This window comes from Polypterus senegalus, chromosome 6 (genome assembly GCF_016835505.1).
Source record: "Polypterus senegalus isolate Bchr_013 chromosome 6, ASM1683550v1, whole genome shotgun sequence".
Classification (NCBI taxonomy): Eukaryota; Metazoa; Chordata; class Cladistia; order Polypteriformes; family Polypteridae; genus Polypterus; species Polypterus senegalus.
In genome coordinates this window covers 27,143,925-27,162,467 of record NC_053159.1, presented here as the reverse complement: position 1 = coordinate 27,162,467, position 18,543 = coordinate 27,143,925, and the positions used below count along the sequence as shown (strand labels likewise).

The following is an 18,543-nucleotide window of genomic DNA, read 5'->3' as shown; positions in this document are numbered from 1 at the left end:
TATCTTCACACTTGAAGAACGTCTCTGAAACTCAAATCTGATGCAAGTGCTGGTGATACAGTAAAGAAGAGAAAAACATCACCATTGAAAATAAAGTAGAAATAATAATAAGGTCAGAGAGGTGAAACTCCATCATTCATTGGCAGAGCACTTGGTTACAGTCGGTCAACAATAGCATTTATTAAAATAATGTACCTGTTCCGACTTACATACACATTCAACTTAAGTACAAACCTGCAGTCCCTATCTCTGTCTGTATATTCGTGCTGATGCCACTTTTGAAATGTTGTAAATAATCGGTTTGAGCATCCTTCTCACTTCTTTCACCTAATCTCTGTTTCGCTGGTAGAGTGTGTGCCGATGGCGGCCGATTGTCTCCTCTACGCTTGCTGAAGTGTTCATTCAGAGTCGTTCAGGCCCAGTGTGGTATCGTCATTAGGTTTACTAAGCCTTTTGTTTTTGTTGGCATCAGCAGCCAGAAGATCTGGTAAACCCCTACAGCATTTTACATTAACAACAAAGCCTTGAGTTGAGCCGTTTTAAAAGACACTTCTTTTATTTTGTTTGAAGTTTTAATGCAGACATTGTTGATAGTTTTTGTGTGTGTGTGTGTTGCTGACTGCATTTCATCGGCAGTCAAGTTTGTATTCTAATGGGTTTTCCGAGGCTTACATTCTTTTTATATCTTCATGCAGCTTTGTGTTTTGCCACACCAATCTATTTTGATCATTTTTTATTTTAGCTTTGAGATGCGTCTCCAGGCTGAGGGCATTTGCACAAATGGCTGATTTTATCGTCGTGTAATCCAAACCGTCACAGTGAAGCACAAGCAGAGAGACACAATGAATGTCTTGTTTTTATATTTGGAAGATCGTTGGTCATGCTGTAATCCGCGTACTGTTTCTTACTAAAATTGATTTGTATGTCCTTCATCAGATAAAGGAGGCCGATGTTTCCAAGGTAAAGTTGTTGTAGTAATCGCTAATCACAGAGCCAGAGGGTCCCAACATGTCACATTTTGAGTTCACATACAAATAAGAATTTGATGTAACAATAAAATGAAAAAGTTTGCTTTAGACTGGATTTTAAAAAAATGTAGAATTTGCTCAAACACTGTAACGTGTGGACCGGTGGTCATGCAGGGTACTACAGCTGGACTTGAGAAGTGTTGGGGTACCAGCTGGGTCACCGCATTTTAATAATAACTTAAACACAAACTGCACATGATGGCGCTCTGACAAGTCATAAACTGCCCTCCGATGGGAATGGATAGCGATCACGTGTGATTTGGAGCGCCATATCTCTCTCGAGCATCGGTCCAGAGTGAGATGACACCTTCTGTGAGGGTCCATTGTCCTCCCTGGGCGTCTCCTCCTGGCTGCGCGATCAGAAGGAGACGATACAGTTTGTGATGGTCCCTTTCTCATCTTGGGGTGGCACTGAACTGCTTACCCAAGATGACCCACAGACACACGCGTGGGACACAAGGCTCTGCCAGCCAACCGTTTTGAATAGAAGATGGGTACCGCTGTGTACTCCGGACCCCAATCGCCTGTTACAAGCCTAGATCTGTGCAGAGCACAAAGGGCACTCTTAGGCCGTGTCCACTCTATATTTTTCATTTAAAAATTGAGTTTTTAACCAAAAAACGATATCCATCCACGTTTTTTACAACGATATCTCCGTCCACACCAACGTAGCATAAGTTTTTGAAAATGTATGTGTGCATCAGTAGCAATATCCCTGAGGGGAGGTGATGTCATTGACCGCAGAATTTACTGCCGTCTGAAAGCTGCAGCGACCGGTTTATTAATTAAGCACCTTTTGGGCATGTATGCTGCACCCACACTGTGCAAGACGCAATTTAGATGTTTAAAGGTAAGGAACACATCAAGCACCATGGAAGGTGGCTTGTGTAGGTCTGCAGTGTGGGAATGTGGTTCACTTCCAATCAAGGGCGACCAATCTGGGAACGATCCAATCAGAACAGAGTCTGCCGCCTTAAAAGTCTACATTTACACCCCGCGTTTTGAGAAGCATGCAGCCGTGAAGAGTCTCTTCAAAAGGTGCAAACGCTGGACTGATGTGGATGGAAGGAGAAAATGGTGACTAATGTTTCTAAATGAGAACGTAGTAGTGGACATGGTCCAGCTGTGGGTGCATGCGACACAACAGCCCGTAACGCCCCTTAGCTCGAGGCCAGTGCAGCACAGCAAGACAGGGTAGGACTCCTTCACTCTTTTTCTGTCCAGGTAGTGCTGGTCCTCTTGGCATGCTTATGGTATGAGAGGCGAAGATAACCAGCAGCACAGCCATGTGTATACGCTGTAAGATCCAGTGTACTTCCAAAGTGTAGTTAGGGTGAATTGGAACCGTTACACGTGCCTCTCCAATGGTGAAATCAGAAAATGACACATTTATTCACAATTGTTTTAAAGTCTAAAAAAGCTACCACAGAAGGAGAGGCTTCTACAGTATCTTGACATTCCTAACCTCCTTAATCCAGACCAGGGTCTGGGGGGGGGACTGGAGCCTATCACAGTTAGCGTAGGGCGCAAGGTAGAAACGGTCGCCAGTCCATCACAGGGCAAACGCACACACCCCACACACACACAGAGACGCCAGGAACGTGAAAACTCCATGCAGAGAGGCGAACCCTGGTGTCGTTGCTGCCATTGCTCGCCCCCCCATGCTGCCTCACTGCTACAGTGGCATTAGTAACCTCCAGACACGTCTGTCTTCTAGTGATTACCATTTTGTATGCATCTGTTAAAGTGGCACTTCTGTCATTCTAACTTAATAGAAAATAGAATTGTTACACCACCGTTCTGTACAGATTAGTTCTCAAATGGAAGACGACGATATACCATTCCTTGAGTGGCTTTTAAACCGGAGAGTCATCAGTGAAGACTAATGGCTGCCGATCTTGTAGCTACTGTTTACTCTGTTGCACACATGCATTGACACCACCGGCTGATCTTTCCATGAGCGACTCCATCATTGTAATCTCTAAAAGGTACTTCTTGTAGTTTACGCTTTGGCCTCCTCACCTGCTTTTTTTTCGCTGTTCAAGGCCATTACTCAGAAACCATTCCTGTTACCCCTGTGGTATTGCAGGTCCACGGCTTAACAACCAGTAGCTCGTTTTAATAAATAAAGAATGAATTGCCCGGCTCAATCGCTGTGGGTCTGCAGGTTGGTGAGAGAACTGGAGTAGACACCCCTGCGTGTGTGGGTGCAGTCTGTCTCCGTGTGCAGTGCGCGATTGAGCCGTTGCACCCACGGAGGCTGGCATGAGAAAAAAAGTGAGAGAGAAGGGAGACGAGACATAAGGGAAGTTAAAAGAAGAGGAAGAAATTTAAAAAGGCAGGGTGTCGGCCAAAGAGAGTACCCATGCTGCATTGAGAGAGGCTGATGGTTGGGTGCGAGTCTCAGGGCTCCTACTGCGTGTTTGCCGGAGGGTAGGAACAGACCGATACACGGTGTTCCCATGGATGCTGAGGGACTGACAGCAGGAGATGTACGTGGCTCAGGCTGGGCAGTGAGGATCTGAAGGTTGACTGCACCTGCCAATGGGTATCTCCTCCTCTGGTGAGGTCTGGACAGGATAATTGGAGGAAACGCCGCATTTGAGAAGGAAGCATTGGGGCTGTTTTTTCTTCTCCCTGGGCTGTTTCTGGTTTTAATGGATATTTTTCATATTTTAACCTTCACCTTCACCCCGCTTTCATGGATTCTTTTATTATGGAGTTTTGACCACTGCACTGTTTGATTTTGATTGCTGTAATAAAAGCACTGCCACTGTTTCACCTTCCCCTCGCTATGTTTGTGTGTTGTGTCCTCATCTGCTGGCTCGTCCCTCGGGTACGTTATCGGCAGTAGCAGGTTCAAGTGGTTCACTGGAAGGACCGTGGCGTGGAGCTGACCTGCACTGTCATAACCCCATCTTGTGCAGAACCTCTTAAATGTCCCTGTGGAATTTGGTGGCATCCATATTGGTGCTCCGGGTGTGTTAATGCTTTAGATTTTCTTATATGTTAATAGACATGCAATGAAAAATGATTGTAACATAAAATGAATGCTCCTAGCAAGTTATGTATAAGACTGAAAGTTTATTTACAAAACAAGATGTTTATTCATACATTTCTTGTACAGACTGCTGACGTACCTAAAATGGACACACACACATATATGACCACTGATGCTGCTTCTGCGACTTTCTTTTTGGTCCGTACTGACTGGCTGACGGTTATTAGGAGTTGTAGTCGGTTTGGTTTATGGCCACAGGTAGTCGTCACTGCACTTTGTTTTGCTTCTCATTGTCTGTCTGTGTCCTGCTTTTTGAGCTTTCGTGTTGTTCCACTTGCTTGTGTTCAGACATAAGCATTCCCTTCATCATGCGCCATTGTAAAGCAGAATTCGTCATTCTGCAAATGTGCTGAGCATGCTGGGAGATGCAGACATGCTGAGCTAAACAGTCCTTGCAGTAGTCCTGGAAAGAAAGGTAGAGCAGACTTTTGTATTATAGGGGACTTCTGCATGCCTGACCACCAGAGTACATCTTACGCATGTACATAAGGCCTTCGTAACACTTCAGCCAGGGGTCTCACACAAGCAGGCCCTCTTTTTGTTCTTGACCATATACAGAGTAGATACCATGGGGTAGTGAGCTTTGAGATGCTGGAAAAATTTCTCTGCTTACGTGCTTGTAGAAGCTCCATCTACAGATGTCATCAGGAAAGCTGTGGGTGGTGCCCAGGTGGTCTGATTTGTACCAGTATATGATGGCAATGAAGAAGCTGTTCACACACAAGAGCCACAAAAGGTTGAAGCTCATGTAAGAAGGAATAGCGAGGTCTAGCAGGAGGCTGATGGAGTTAACCAGCAAGAACGTAATCCAGTTGATGCTGAATCCCAGAGTGATGCTCAAGAGGAGCTGCTTTCTAGTGCCCTGTGCTAGTGCCAAGCTCGACACTGCCAGGCTTCTCTGTTGCTTGGGAGGTGACTTATGGAAGAAAGGCAAGTCGCTCTGTAGGACAGTGGGCTGAGGATCTTCCTCCAAATCCATGTTACTGATTGCTTTGCATAAAGTTGGTACCAGCTGCCAGCTGGTGATACCCACCCAGACAATCAGCAGAATGAGTGCCAGGCAGAAGAATGTTGATGTTTGGGAGCCATGAATTGGGCAGAGTAGAGCCAACTTGTTATTAGAGAGGGTGGCCTCGTGGACTTGGGAGTCATTGTTCTGAATTGTGTAGAACACTGCGAAGGCCCACACGAGCATCATTTCGGCGCAGTAGAGGACGGCTCTTTTAGAAGGCACTGGATAAGCACTGGAAGAGAGATTCACAAAGTGATCGAGGAACCCCAAGATGAGCACCGGGACTGGAAGCAGGCTGTAGACAGTGGAGAAGTGGGATAGTACAAAGCACAGTGACCCAGGGGTGTCTCCTGGGTTCTTGAGCAACCAGATGGACCCCGCAGAGCAGAACAAGAGAAAGTCCGCAAAGAACAAAGACAGGCAGAAGTAGCCAATGAAGGACTTCCTCAGGCTGCAGTGAGTCGCCAGTACAACCAGACCGTTGAGGCACAGCTTAAAGATCAAGATGGAGAGGAAATGAGAAGTGTTGTCCTCAAACTGATTCTCCATCAAAGCACCTGTCTCCAGAATGGCCATCATCTTCCAGTCTGTGTGGTCACCAAGGCACATGTTGAACTAGTCAGGGTGGTACGCTGCTTAGAGGTGCTGCAGATCTCTTGCTCTGTAAGACACTTGCTTTGGCCTGTAATGTTTAATGGAAAAAAATTAAATTATTAGGTGGGTGCTTTAGAAAAAAATGCAAAAAACAAGAAGCTGAAGACCCGTTCTGCCCATTTTCATGCAGTATCTAATAACTCTTTGGAAAGCATCGGACTTCTGTGTGCCATCACCATACGTTAAATACGTCCTCCTGTTAACTGAGCCCACTTTAGAAAACGCACCGAGAAATCCAACTTTTAAAACACTGCGATGCAAGCATCTTCAGAACTGGAAATGAACATTAGTGTTAATAAGACGCATGCCCCTTTGGAATCAAGAGGGAAACGGTGCAGAGCTCTCTGTTTGCTCCGGAAACAATTTTGCTACCGAGGTCTGAAAGCTGGAATCAGTAACAAAGTCCAAATTTTAGCACCGATCTAACACTAGCCCACTTGTTCTGGTCTGGAAAGTGACGTGAGTAAAGGGACAATTAAACCATGAGAAAATTTGTAAAGTATCTGCTATTAACACTATGAAAAAACTCGTAATCCCAGGCCACCTTAAGTTCCTTCGCACCTCTCCATTAGCGCCTTTTGTTTTGCAAACGTGTCGATCAGCACAAGCAGCCTGCTATCCCATACCTCCACCGCCACAGCTGAACTCGGCTAGCCCAGCTCAAGGCTCTTTATCTACGCGTGAGTTGTAAAGGGTAAATAATATATCGTCATTTGGAACACCTGCATTTTCAGGTGTGATCCGTGTCTACAATGATCTGTGTAAATGTAGGATGACAGCAAAACAAATAAAACAAACTCTTCATGTTATACTAATAGACAAAAGTTTGACATGAAGTGTATACTGTGTGAACACTGAAGTCCAAATATCAAATAAACACTTTCACAAAAGGTACGAGTACAACAAAACAAGCGCACTTTTATCCAAGAATATAACCGAAGAAAAAGAAACTGAGTTAGGGTACGATGCTGACACCGACCGCTTTGGTGGTGCAGCGGTAAGAACTGCTGACTCATCATCAAGAGGTTGCCAGTTCAATTCTGGGCACTTCCTAGAATTACCATTTTGAATAGTGAGCTGCTCTTATTGCTGCTATTGTACAGTAAAAACATACATTTGATTCTAAACATCTCGGTGCTAAAGCTTTGACCTTCGTCAGTCTATGTCTCGTTGTTTTTTATAGGAGTTAAAATGGACACTACACTCTCCATTGCACCAAAGAAAACAGCAAGCAGTGATTCACTTTTTATGGGCCGAAGGTGTACCAGGGGCTGAAATCCTCAATAGAATCGTGGTACGGACTTACTGAACGTTGTCACTGGCAGTGGACGTGGACAGGAGTCCCACTCCTCCTTCATGCTTAAGACTTATCTGACCATTTGTGAACATTCCACTGTCTCCATACTGTGCAGAAAGCCTTCAGTGGGTTTTGGCCCCTGGTACAACTGCAGCCCATAAAAAGCGGATTGTTGCTTTCTGCTCCCCTTTGATGTTGAGATCCTGCGGTCCCGAGTGTTTGGGCAGGTAAGAAGAAAGCAGCTGTCTGGTGTCTCTTGAAGACATTCAAGCAAGTACACCTGGGCTCCGCTGCTTTAGATACTCCAAGACCCCTCTGTTCTCCAAGATGTAGCTTTACCACCACCATAACTGAGCCCCTCTTATATTAGCATCGCTGTCTGATTTGACTTGCTGCCTTACTGTTTCTTCTTGCAAACACATCTGTGCCATGCTAGTTAAGGAAGTGGAAGGTGAAGAATTCAATGAGGTTAATTGCCGTAGTGTGTGGGAGGTTATTTTTGTTTAGTATTTGAAATTTTTTTTTTTTTTGTGATTATTATCTTGTGTAAGCCTTCAGTCACGGCAGTTGGCAAGGAGGTGGGCGTCCTATTTGTTCATTTCCATCAGATGTCTCAAATACTCGGTCATGCCATCAGTGGGAGTGGAAAAATGGAAAGATAAGTCACGTATTCGATTCAGAGAGGATGCTGCTTGTTGGCTGAAGTGGGTGAAGCCCACCGGTGTGCTGACCGTCTCAAATGGCCATTGCTAGGGGTCTGCGCTGAGACCGCCTCTTCATATGACTGGCAGCATTACCTGGTCCCACCCTCTCATCTCTGCTTAGTATTCCATTGTCACAGTGCCACACATTCTGAATGCATGGCGTCAGATGCCAGGGAGCTAAACGGTGCCAATTCATTCTTTAAAAAAAAAAAAAATGTAAAAGCCATGTGTTCAGGATGGCATTTCGCTCACCCCCATGGTCTCTCAGTTTACACTGTCTGTCCAGGCACTCACAACGATTTGCCTTTCTGTCACAAATGATGGGATTTGTCCAGGGTTTTCTTGGAGGGCTGTCTGGAGCCTATCTTAGCTATCATTAGACACAAGGCACGAGCAAAACCTGGACAGAGCGCCAGTCCATTGCAGGGCAAACACACGCACTCGGGTTATTTTAGTATTGCCAGTTCACCTAACTGCTACATCTTTGGACAGTGGGAGGAAACCCATGCTGATACGAGGAGAAAATGCAGACTCCACGCAGGGAGGACCCAGGACGTGATCCTTGGTCTCTTTACTGCGAGGCAGCAGCAGTACCACTGTGCCATCATGCCACCCTACTCCACATAATGTGCATTTGATTTCACTCCTGACTGGATTTTCACTCTCCTGTGTTCAGTTTGCAGGGTGTCGCCTTGGCCTGTGGTAGCGTGTTCCCCTCCTGCAGATTCAGTCTTCATCAATCTCGGGGTGGGATGGCACGCTACAGTATTGCTAACACTCCACACATTCTTGATGGCAGTTGACATCCTGCAGGTGTCACAGACCTCCTTAAGACAAAATAAGCGCCAGGCTTATTATATAACGTGAACGTATGGCTGCTGTGTTCTTGCATGACTGAAGTGTGTAACAGATAAAGGTAACCCGTTTTTAATGTGCCACATACTGTAGTGTGACCTCGCTGCCCGGAGTCCAGTCTGATGAATGGATGGGGGTCTCTTTTTGCAAACTGCATTGTTGCCTTCTTGCTTAGTAATACGAGACTCCCTCACGCCGAACTGCACTCCGCTGTAGCCTGGTTAATGTGTAAGCTCTGTGTGCTTAATGGCGTAAAGCCAAACACGGGGAAAACACAAAACACACACACACAAGAGTGCGTGTGAAGTGGCGTATACCTGTGATGTATGCGGTGGACGCGTGTGAACATCAGCCCGAGTCTGTTCTGTGTGTGGTGCCGGCTTGATACTGCATTGAGTTACACCTGCCTGGGAGACGTTTCTCAACCATTGGGTTGCCGTTTGTGGGTCACGACCTCACGGGGATGGCAGAGCCATGTCAACTACTTAGACGCACTCCAACATTGAAACAGTCTGCACAAGTACAGGCCATTCTAGCCAAAATAACATCAAGTCAACACCCGCACCAGTCTGCTGACGCGCTCGACAGTGCTGCACGTTCTCCACCGCCAAAGGCTTCTAACTGCGCTTGTGTTGCTCGCTATTCCAAAGCAAGGAGGAAACCATCCTGTTCATCCATTGCTGTTTGTGGGCCCTTTGGAAACCCTGGGTTACACTGTGTGACGTTCTACAAGTGGCGTGTGTGTGTGTGTGTGAGAGAGACACCTCCATATGCGAGCTGTTAATGCTGACGAATGAGAGTCTGAGAGCAGCTTGCTGGTCCCAGCAGTCCTGGCCTGATCTCTGCTCTGGTGCTCACTTGTTCTCTTCATGTCCGAGTCCCGTTTTTTTTTTTTTTCTCTCCCAGTATTTCCATTTCCTCCTCCATCCTAAACGCATTCAGGAAAGGTTGATTTGGCTTGACAGGGATGTGCGTGCGCACACACTAATGTACCCTGTGATTGACTGGCCACCGTGTTTATGTAGTGATGGACTCTCGGCGGCACATGTTTGAAAAATGGATGGATGTGTTTGTGTTGTACCCAAATAAATGTGAGTAAGACGCACTGCGAGATTTTATTAACAAGTCTGGGCCCAAATTGTGTGTCCATCGGAGAAATGCATGCGTTCTAGTAGATAAAGCTTAACGTCTGTTTGTCTGGCATGCAAATCTCCACATTTGTACAGGCGAAGCGATTTGTTTGAAAACTAATACAGCTTCATTTATATGTTGCTTTTCTAACCTCCTGGACGCTCTTTACATACGTAGACTGCACGCAGCACCACTGATATGCAGCACCCACTTGCGCAATGTGATGGCAGCCATTCTTTCACCACCTCACTCGCCACACATCCTTCTATATAAAAGCGGTCGGGATTGTCCTTCCGTCCCGTGAGTGCTACGCAGGCGCGGAGTTTCACACACACCCTGTCTATTTTGCAATGCACGATGGGATTTGTAGTTTCGTTTTTCCAGGTAAAAGATGATTTTCTACTCCAGACTGTGCGATATCTTCTTCTTCTTTCTTACTATATAAAAGCGGTCGGGATTGTCCTTCCGTCCCGTGAGTGGAAAGCGTAGCGGTATTCCGCTCATCACAGACTTATACCACTTGCAACTTGCCGTACAAAGCGACATGATGTGAGCAGAGTTCTGGTGCTCCCATCGTTCCCTTGCTTTAGTGCGCGATGCGCTGGAAAAATAGAAAAAATTATGTCTCTGGAAATAATTAATGTTGATGGAGTACAAATACCTCACCGCGTAGTAAATATCAGGGGGGTTCAAAAGGGCGACCTCAATATAGAAAAAAAGTTCATCACAAAAATAACAAACTATGAGTATTAAAGTAATACCGCTCAAATGCAATATAACCAAATTAATGAGTTTGTATAAAATATCAAATTGATCTTCATATTGAATTGCCATAAGAAGTGGTCAACTTAAAAGTCAGGTCAGCCTAGTTAGCTATTAAGTGGTGAAGGAGAGCGAGAGATGGCCACTTAGAGCCACAGGATGACAAGGGAGCCAGAATGGATGAGGCCATGGTGGGCAGCTTAGCCAGGACATCGGGGTACACCCTACTCTTTTCGAAGGATGCCCACAGGTTTTTTACGAGCACAGAGAGTTAGGATGTCAGTTGTACGTCTCACCCAAGGACGGCGCCACTTTTACAGCACGCTGTCCCCGTCACTGCACTGGGGCATTCAGAACCGGGCTGTGGAGTCGGTAGATAAATCCCTCGACTCCGACTCCTCTGTATTTAATATGCTGATGTATTTTCCACGTACTCGTCATTTCACCACAGAACTACTGGCTAGGAGGCCGACTCTCTCTACCTACCGTATTGGCCAGTTTAAACTGCACACACCTCCATCTACATCATTGCTCTTGTTTATACTCAAATGAACTTGTTAAACACATAATGTCTGAAATAAAATGAAAACCCTTTTTGTAATGTACCACAATCCAGATTACAATATGTGCATGCCAGGTTGTAGTAACACAGCTGTGCACCCGCTTTATTCTTACATCAGAGAAGTACTTCATTAGGACTGTTGTTCGTGAAATGGGACATTTGAACTTGCTGTATTTTTTTTTTTTTTTTCATTACAATTTAAATTTATTAGGAGTTGGAGTCGGCACATTTTTGGGTACCTGCAGTCAGCAAAAATGTGCCAACTCCAGGTACCCAAAATTGTCTCGACTCCGACTCCACATCCCTGTTCAGTGCCCCCCTGCTGGACTCGCCAACCTAAACTTCCCTAGTTGGTTTCCCATCCAAGTACTGTATTAGTCTTCCTGGTTAATATTCAGTAGACATTGCTTATCCTCAGGTGGATTACCTGTCCTGAAGTGCAGGTGGCCCGACTGCTGCCCCCACCGCAGACAGCATGGGTACCCCTGCTTAGTGCTTTGTGTGCGACGCCGGTGTTGATTCCACAAGCACATAATCCGACACCACTGCTTGTGCTGCTCGTCGGTTCATTTCATTCTCATGATTGTCCGTGTATGCTGTGCACAATAACTCGCACAGTGCTGCTGTGCATTAAGCACCAGGTGTAGCGACCGTCTGTAATTTGCGTGCTTTTTGCCCGTTGGCATCCAGACAGATGGTGCCGCATTCTGCACGAGTGAGCAGTGCTGTTTATGCAGTTGCGTTGTTTTGTTTTTATGTGTTGTACTCTTGATATGCCCGCTCTAAACTGATCGTGAAGAGCACAGGCACCTTCTGATGCCAAGGATAAATGTACAGTATACGCAAATGTCACATAGTGACGGAAAATCTTAAATATGTGAAATAAATCGCCAAGCGGGTGGTGGAGGGGACAGTACTTTGGAGACGTTCAGAATACCACTGGATGTTGTTCTGCAGATTTAGGAGAGCAGCTTGACGAGCTACACCAGCAGTCAAAACTCTGGGTGCACACCGACACTGTCGTCATTTTGGCAGAAAGTGATACCCTTGTTTGAATCAAAATACCATAAAATTGATTCTAAAATACAGCCCGGACATTAGTAATGTGTGTAATGGCTGCTACTGCTTGAAGTGACTGATATTTAAGTTGTTATTCACATATGACTGCAAAACCACAGCCATCCCTTCAGTGTCCTTCTGATCTTCTCCCTCCGCTTATCCTTAATACTCCTACAGTATTGACAGGCTAGCTGGTTATTAGAGAAACCTTTGTAATTGCATTATCTCCGCTGTTCTCTTGGGTTGCAAGGTACTGAAATTCCTAGAGTTCAATTCTAGGTTCAAAAATGGCCAAAATGGAACAGCTTACTCAAGGAACATGTCCGTCTGTTGTTTCTTTGCAGAATGAAGGCTATTACCTGTCACAGACTGAGAAGACGATGAAGGTTTCATACCGGGGGTGGGGGTCTGTTACTGTCTTCAGAGAAGAGGACATCCTGGACTGATTCACGATAAAAACAAGAACATGGCTCAAATGCGTCAGGAGTATGCAATGTGAGAAACAAACACCACAGGTCCTCAGCTGGCATCTTCTTAAATACACCCCCAATTTCAGTGTCCTCTGCAACGGAGAAGAGACGGCTCTGGGAATGCTGAGCATGAGATGCTTTTCCAGTCGTCTTCCATCAAATGTCTGTGTTCTTTTGCCCGTGTTAATCTTTTCTATGTATTTGCCATTTCCAGATATGACTTCGTCTTTGATCCTCTGCCTCTCAGAGTCGTCTTTTCACAGTTCAATGGAGAAGCCAGCTGAGGTCCCTTAAGGTGTTTGTTTCTCGCACTACACACCCTGATGTTCTTATTCTCTTATATGGCTGTTCATCTGGGCCTTCCTCTTCTTTGCCTATCCTGGTCAGATCCAGTTTGTCCTCTTCTCCCAAGACAGTAATAGGCATCTTTGAATGAAATCCTCAGTTTCTTGCCAATATGTTGCATTGAATAACCTTCATTCTATCAAAAAAAAAAGCTGACTTGTTTCTTGAAAAAAGTTTATTTTGGCCATTTTTGAATCCATAAATGAACTTTTGGAGTGCCAGAGCCTTGCAAGCCAAGCAAACAGAATAACAAAGGTTTCTCTAATAACCAATTAACATTTAACTGCTGCAGGACTAATTAAGGATAAGCCAAGGGAGTTGACAATTAGGACACTGACGGGATGGCTGTGGAAAATGTGGCTTTGTAGACAAATGTGAATAATAAATCAGTCATTTCAAGCAGTACTAGCCATTAGCCACACTAGTAACCTGATCCTGACTAAAAAAAGGATCACTTTCTATCAAAAAAGACCATTTCTGGGTGTTTCTAAGCGTTTGACTAGAACTGTGTGTAGTGCTAAACTGGCCTCTCTCTCATCCAGATTTGTCTTTCACGCTCGTATTGTTCGCCATTTTACATTGTGTACGTTTATGCGACATTGTCCTCCGCCCCTAAAAACTAAAGGTGCCAGAGCAATTCTTAAGAGCGATGCTATAGGTGAACACTTTTGCTCCCCAAAAGACCAAGCCATGTGAAGATTCCAGAAAGAACTTTTATTTAATTAAATCTATAAAAAACTTCATGAACCATCATGAACAGATGGTAACTGATGTGTGAAATGCCAGTGGGCCCTGATTTTAAAAGGACTCTCGCCACATGTGCCCAAGTAACACAGACTAATTGTGCCGATTTTCTTGATCTGTTAGTGCCATGCTTGGTACTCTACCTTACATTAAAGATTTTGTTTTCTTTCCAAATATTGCATTTTTTCAAAGCCCAAAGAACCAACTTCATACCCAAAGAGCCCCTCTTAGAATGAAATGGTGTTCTGACACTCAGTAGCTCTGTGAGGAGCCAGACCATAAAATGCCATTAAAAGAGTGTCCATCGTGACTAATTTGAATGTCTGTGAGGAGTTGGAATGTTCTCCCAGTGTCTGCGTGGGTACATCTCTAAAGACAGGAGGCTTTTACAGTGCTTGACGTTTCCAAAGTGGCAGCGAACTATTAACGCAGCGACATTAAGACAGAAAGCTGCGGAAGCTCGCCGCACACACCGCGCCATTGTTGGCACAGCTCTTTACCCCGACGCGCGTTCCTCCTCATCTTCTTTATTGTGGCAAGTTAGCGTCAAACGCGCGTGCACGTGTCCAGAGACCCCCGCCGCCCCCGACTCAAAGCCGCACGCACCTTGCTCGTTGTCTTGTCCCACGCCTTCGTCCGCTCGGTGCCGCTCCGTCACTTTCACAGCAGGTTTGACCGGCCAGAGCCACACTGAATCTGCAGGTGTGGCTCAGGTTCCTTTATTTCGCCAGTGTGTCACACCTGTCGAGGCCGCCCCCTTCTGGGCAGGGCCACACGGCCGCCTCGTACCCGGCTAGTTATGAAACAAAGCAGTCTTCGTGGAAGAACCCCAAAGCTCGCCCGGCAGCGACTTTAAAGGAGGCGGAGTGCGCCCGCTTTTACCTCCGCGATCTTCTCTCGCGCTTTGGCGTCCACTCCTAGAAAGCAAGAGTGCCTCAGATGCAGCAGCAGCACCTGGCATGCCGAGTGGCAGAAGCGCTTGATTAGACCTGAGGGACAAGTTCACTGCAAAATAAGCTCCAAGTCCTTTTGTGTGGTGCGTTGCCTGGGGAGTCTAAGAAGGTATCAAGTGGCAACTTTCCTAGAAACGCCATGCTTTCGTAGAAATTAACTTCTCGTGTACCTGTATACATATTTAAAGATGTCAAGGAGCCCAGGCGGCACGGGTTGTTTATGCCGGTAACTGCGGACTGCAAGTGGGCGAGTGAAGGTCATGGCCGCGGAGTTTAACGTCACAGAGACCTCGGGGAACGGGGTATTATATGTATTGTCACACATCGCGTACTGTTCGTAGTGATCTCGACAGTGTTTAGTTGCCTTTTGCGTTAAATCACCAGGTGCCATGTTCTATTTTGACCGTCGGGCCGATCGTGAAAATCGGCGTGGGTGTGGACAAAGGTTACGAGTGAATGTTAATATTTTTCAGTGATTTGTGATAAAAACAAAACGGCTATGACAGTCGAATCACTCCACCGGAAAGCGACCTTCAGAACATCAGAACAGCGGCCCCCGAAATAAAGCGTTCGGCGCTCGAATGTCATTCGTATTCAGTGCGCGGTCACGACGTCGTGGACGCGAAGTCACCTCGAAATAGTCATTAAAAACACATTTAAAAAATGATGCATTTTGGTACGTTTACAGTAAAGGACATTATTGATCTCCTGCCTTCGGGCTCTCGTTCTGAAAGACGCCATAAAAGGCGTTGATTTGGGAAAGCTCTGTGTGATGCAGCCATGCCCAGCCCGAGGGACTGTGTAAACATTTGTATAGAGAAGTGAAAAGGTTCAAGTAACTGGCTTTGAAAAGCGAAATGTCGAAAAGCACCGTATGAACGGTATTTCTTACTCGATTTGTTTTTATACTGCAGCGCACAGCTTGAAAGCCTCCAGGTATTCTGACACACCTTTCAAGGTGAACGCTGTTTGGTGTAGGCTGTGGCCTTTTGAAAGGAGCAAAAGCCCCCCTCTGTATGAGCGGTGCGACCCCCCAGTGGCTGCGTACAATCTTGCCTCTGGCTGACACTTTTATTCAAGGCACCTTATTACCCTTGACATGGTGTCACCCCAACACAATACCCAAATAAAATTTGTTTTGAATTATACACAGTACTTGCTTATAAAATAAGTGCTATCTATGGATTTCCAACTGCTTCTGCAGTTGAAGGTCACCATGTGCCAGTTCCTGTCCTGTCCGCATGGGCATGGCATGCTGGTCCACTGAAGAGCACCCGTTGAAAAAGACACCCAAGCTTAGCAAGAATGTGCCAGTCCCACCCAGTAGTGCCCAGGTTTCTGGAGCTGGTATGCAGCAGTCCTAATGTCTGTGCCACCTGCTTCATAAAATATGATCATTCAAATGACTTTATGAATACCTGCCCAGTAAATTGATTATAGGGGCGAACACACATCCTGGGGTGGGGCGGGCAGCTAGCTAAACATTTGTACTCAAGATATCTGCCACTGACAAGACTCCGTCCACCCACCGTCAGTCTCCCCGAGTGTGTGCGCTTTAAAGAGTCAGTAATGAAGTGTCGCTGATCTACTCCTGTATTAGATCGTGTGTAAAAAATTAAATAAATAAATTAAAAAAAATAAAAAGACTGAGGAAAAGAAACTGAAAGTAAAGACTCAACTCTGAGATGAAATAGAAAGCTAAAATTACCGTCATCAGTTATCACCTGAAGCTTAATGATTAATTTACAATATATATTTTGCTGTCATTTTGATTGTTTCGTCACTGCGTGAGCTTACAGCAGTAAATTATGTTTGCAGAAGCATTTGTGGTCTGTGTGTGAATTTATGTATTTATTCATTTAAAGAGCTTCTGTAAAAAGCCAAATTTACCAATGGGGATAAATAAAGACCTCTGTGTCTACCAGTTGGTCAGTCAGTCAGTGTGTGTGTGTGTTGAGTGGAGATTAATGCGTTGTGCCTTTCAAACTGAAGCCAGGAAGACTCCCTGTATTCAAAGAGTTGTGGGACCTCGGAACAAACTATCAAGACATGAAACCTTGACCACCTTTAAGAAGAACCTGGATGAGATGTTGGGCCAGCTTAGCTTGTAGGTAAACAAACGGGTTTGATGGTCTGAATGATCACCTTGTTTGTCAGATTTCTTATGTTCTTGTGTGTGTAGATATATCGCCTTCATTGTTAACAAACTGGTGTGGCATGTTTTTCATTTCCAGTTTTGAATGCTGACTGACTTCAGTTGTTTGTTCAGATGTATGGAGAGACGTTGGCTGTTGTTCAGCCACATCTGTGGTCCTGCTGGATTTGTGTCCGTGTTGTTCAACACATTTTCCGTTTCAGGTATATTAAGTACCCAAATGTGGCTCTCCTTTGGCAACTGGCCTAACGGCAGGTCTTTCTATCTCCTAACTCAGTGTGACGTCACACCGTTTTTTCCATCCATCCATTTATTTTAACCGGCCTATCCGGGGCAGGGTCATGAGGCAGCTGGGGCCTTTTCCAGCAGTCGCTAGACGTCAGTCACACCATTTAGTTTCAATGTTTATTTTACAGCTTGTTATTTTTGCTAGTGTAAGCTGCCATTTATTTCTGCCTGAAGTTGACTGCCCCACTATTGTCATAACTGAGTGTGCCAGACACCATTTTATACAGCCAGTGGCAGTGCATCGCTCGCTTCTCCCACTAGCCCATGATGTCTTTGTATGCCAGAGTATGATCTGGTTTTATGAAAGGCTTTTCCTTTGCTATGACTTATGTGTATTTTTAACAGAAGTAAAGTGTTCTCCGAACATTTCTAGGCTTAGCAGAGGAGATTTTTCAGCTGTAGAAGATGTTTCTCCATCATAACCACAGCAGGTTTACAAGGGCACCATTACTCTCTGCTGTTTAAATTCCTGCTCCCACACTGAGCTCCGCCTTCATGAGACGTTAGATTGGTTTAGAAATATCAAACAGAGCGAACCTTTTAATTGTTGCAGCCCACCTGAAGGCAACAGTTCACTCCTGGCTGTCTCCTAGCATCTGTTTTACACATTTGACTCTGTGTGACTAACATGTACAGAGTGCTGTGAAATTCTTACCTGCACGTACTAATCAATGTACAACAATTGGCCTGTTTGTGTGCCATTATTTCTGGGAATGACAACCTGATCTGGAAATTTCTGTCTGAGCATATTCATGTACTAGGCTGACCTGACTTTTAAGTTGACCACTTCTTAAGGCAATTCAATATGTAGATCAATTTGATATTTTATACAAACTCATTAATTTGGTTATATTGCATTTGAGTGGTATTACTTTAATACTCGTAGTTTCTGTTATTTTTGTGATGAAATTTAAACTTTTTTCTATATTGAGGTCGCCCTTTTGAACCCCCCTGATATTTACTATGCGGTGTGGCATTTGTACTCCATCAACATTAATTATTTCCAGAGACATAATTTTGTCTATTTTTCCAGCGCATCGCACACAAAAGCAAGGGAACGATGGGAGCACCAGAACTCTGCTCACATCATGTCGCTTCGTACCGCAAGCTGCAAGTAGTAAGTTTGTGATAAGCGGAATACCACTACGCTTTCCACTCACGGGACGGAAGGACAATCCCGACCGCTGTTATATAGTAAGAAAGAAGAAGAAGAAGATATCGCAGAGTCTGGAGTAGAAAATCATCTTTTACCTGGAAAAAAAAACCTACAAATCCCATCATGCATTGCAAAATGAAAGGGGTGTGTGTGAAACCCCCGCCTGCGTAGCACTCACGGGACGGAAGAACAATCCCGACCGCTTTTATATACTGTAGAAGGATGATTCTACATATTAGAGCTAAACACATGCTCAGAATTTATTAAATTAGAAATGCAGCCTAAAAAACACATTCACAACCTTTCA

General features: G+C 45.1%; 2 protein-coding genes across 4 annotated transcripts in view; one reads left to right on the top strand and one right to left on the bottom strand.

Annotated features, from left to right (window-relative positions):
* Positions 1-18,543, top strand: part of ppih (peptidylprolyl isomerase H (cyclophilin H)) — a 122,872-nt gene that overhangs the window by 56,163 nt on the left and 48,166 nt on the right. The gene's annotated exons all lie outside the window — the stretch shown is intronic.
* Positions 4,109-18,543, bottom strand: part of LOC120530895 (probable G-protein coupled receptor 160) — a 34,215-nt gene continuing 19,780 nt past the window's right edge. The window contains exons 1-2 of one of the 2 annotated variants that reach the window (XM_039755665.1): positions 14,291-14,591; positions 4,109-5,783 (exon numbers count right to left, since the gene is read on the bottom strand). In XM_039755665.1, the coding sequence (XP_039611599.1) occupies positions 4,607-5,710 (1,104 nt within the window). In that variant the 5' untranslated portion in view covers positions 5,711-5,783; positions 14,291-14,591 and the 3' untranslated portion in view covers positions 4,109-4,606. Of the gene's footprint in view, positions 5,784-14,290; positions 14,592-18,543 lie in introns of those variants that run through there. The other variant, XM_039755666.1, reaches the window with a different exon arrangement.